The 2578-nt window shown below is 36.3% G+C and overlaps 1 protein-coding gene across 1 annotated transcript; it reads left to right on the forward strand.

The window, feature by feature from the left end:
• On the forward strand, window positions 1-2578 carry LOC124926005 (BAHD acyltransferase DCR-like). Its single transcript, XM_047466159.1, has 3 exons — window positions 1-520; window positions 1465-1953; window positions 2047-2578. Exons 1-3 carry the CDS (start codon window positions 53-55, stop codon window positions 2440-2442), a joined length of 1353 nt encoding a protein of 450 aa, XP_047322115.1. The 5' UTR covers window positions 1-52; the 3' UTR covers window positions 2443-2578.

The raw sequence follows: 2578 nt of genomic DNA on the forward strand, positions 1-2578 counted from the left end.
CTTTATCTTCACCATTCTTCTAATTTTCAACTCCTTTTCTTGTATACCAACCATGGCACCATTCCAAGTACCTTCAATGGAAAACACCGAGAAATTTGTGAAAATCAAAACCCTAAGCAAATCCCAAGTCAAACCCGAGAAAACCATTGGGAGGAAAGAATTCCAATTGGTCACATTTGATCTTCCTTACATAGCCTTTTTCTACAACCAAAAGTTGCTCATTTACAAAGGCTATGAAGGTAAGTTTGATGAAGTGGTGGCTAAATTAAAAGACTCCCTAGGGGTGGTTTTGGAAGATTTCTATCAGCTGGCCGGAAAGCTGGGGAAAGACGAGGAAGGTGTTTTCCGAGTCGAGTATGATGATAACATGGACGGGGCCGAGGTGGTGGTGGCCGATGCCGAGGAGATTCTGGTGTCGGAGCTGCTGGGAGAGGACGCAGCTAGTAAGCTTAAGGAGCTTGTTCCTTATAATGGAATCTTGAACTTGGAAGGACTTTATAGGCCTCTCTTGGCCGTGCAGGTAATATTTTTCACTAATAATTTCAATTAATCAAATCATTTTGTCATGCCATAAACAAAATATAATCTTTTTATCTTTCTCAATACAATTATAATTTATTTAAGTTATAACAAACATATATATTTAAATGTCACAACTACCTTCAATTACATCTCTTTCAATGTTTTTGGGGCTCAATCAATACCCATAATTGAGGCTCATTTAATAGTTGTATTTCTTTTATTTAAATGAGTTTTTTTTCACAATTTATTCTCGGATAGGAATTTTTTATATTATTTTGGCTTTATTTAGCAAATAAAACAAGTGCTAAAATAATATATAATAATAATTATTATTATTGTAGACTGGATTATGGAGTTATGATTTAAACCATTTTGAGATTCAACAAATTCAATTTAATAGTCCACAAAACAGACCATGTGTCTTAAGTCTAGTCTCACTTCTCTTCCACATATTACAGGACTAGACAACTAATAATAAATTCAATGCAATTTAATATTTTTTCACACAAAATTTAATTTTATTAAATATAAAAAATTAATAGTATAGCGTTATCAATATATCTCATGCCAGACAGTGAACTGACTTTAGGATCACAAAGTCTACAAATTGGAAGATATTGTATAGAGTTACTATTATTATATTTAAATTTTCACAATAAAATTATAAAGTTTATCTAATAAAAAACAAGGTGACAAAAATTCTCCAGTGGGGTCATCTTATAATTTACAATTAAATTAAATGAGTTTATCTAACATGCTAATATTGTAAAATCTACTCACTTATTATAATTCTAAGTATTCTGGGTCATATTTTTAGTTGTGACAATATTAATAAATTCTTCTCCAAGGTAATAAATATTATTTAATTGATGTCACGGCAACCATCAACTATATTTTATAAACATTACTATGCACCATTTAATCGATGATGTCTCTTGACAGCTAACTAAACTGCAAGATGGGCTAGCAATTGGTTGTGCATTTAATCACGCTATCTTAGATGGAACCTCCACGTGGCACTTCATGAGATCCTGGTCCGAGATCTGTCGTGGACCAGGGCAATTGATCTCGGTTCAGCCTTTCCTCGACCGTACCGAGGTCAGGAACACTAAAGTAAAGTTGGAATTGCCTGAAAAGTCGGGCCCAACTATTCCTGATGCAATCAAGTTTGTGGGCCCGACTCTTCGCGAAAAGATTTTCAAGTTTTCGGAATCCGCCATCGAGAGGATCAAGTCTGATGTCAATGCCGACAGCTCCGATGATTCTAAGTCGTTCTCGACTTTCCAGGCTCTTTCTTCGCACCTTTGGCGAGCCGTCACAAGAGCCCGTCAGCTCAAGCCCGAGGATCCAACCGTTTTCATCGTGTTTGCTGATTGTAGGAAACGGGTTGACCCGCCCATGCCCGATTCGTATTTTGGGAACCTCATCCAGGCATGACATGGGAATTTATATTTTTTAAATTTAAATACTTTTTATAGTTCAATGAGTATAAGTTCAATTAGTATTATTTACTTATAAATACAGGCCATTTTCACTGGGACTGCAACCGGTCTACTCTTGGCCCACCCGAAGGATTTCGGAGCATCCATGATTCAAAAAGCGATATATGCCCATGATTCTAAGGCGATACAGGAACGAAACACGGAGTTTGAGAACAACCCGAAGATTTTCCAATTCAAGGACGCGGGCATGAACGTTGTGGCAATTGGGAGCTCGCCCCGATTCAAGGTATATGAAGTGGATTTCGGGTTTGGAAACCCGGAGAGTGTTCGAAGCGGGGCGAATAACCGTTTTGATGGGATGGTTTATTTGTACCCGGGAAAGAATGGTGAGAAAAGTATCGACGTGGAGATCAGCTTGGAGATTGGGGCAATGGAAAGGCTTGAGAAAGATAACGAGTTTTTAATGGAAGAAATATGAATTAATTTAGATATAGACAGGGAACTTTATTTATTTATGTAAGGTTGTCTTATTTATAATTAACTAAATTTGTAGGGATAATGTTTGTTGGTGTACTTTGTATTGTATTTGTGTCTAATCTTTGTTTTTTCTTTAA

Source organism: Impatiens glandulifera, chromosome 2 (assembly GCF_907164915.1).
Source record: "Impatiens glandulifera chromosome 2, dImpGla2.1, whole genome shotgun sequence".
Classification (NCBI taxonomy): domain Eukaryota; kingdom Viridiplantae; phylum Streptophyta; class Magnoliopsida; order Ericales; family Balsaminaceae; genus Impatiens; species Impatiens glandulifera.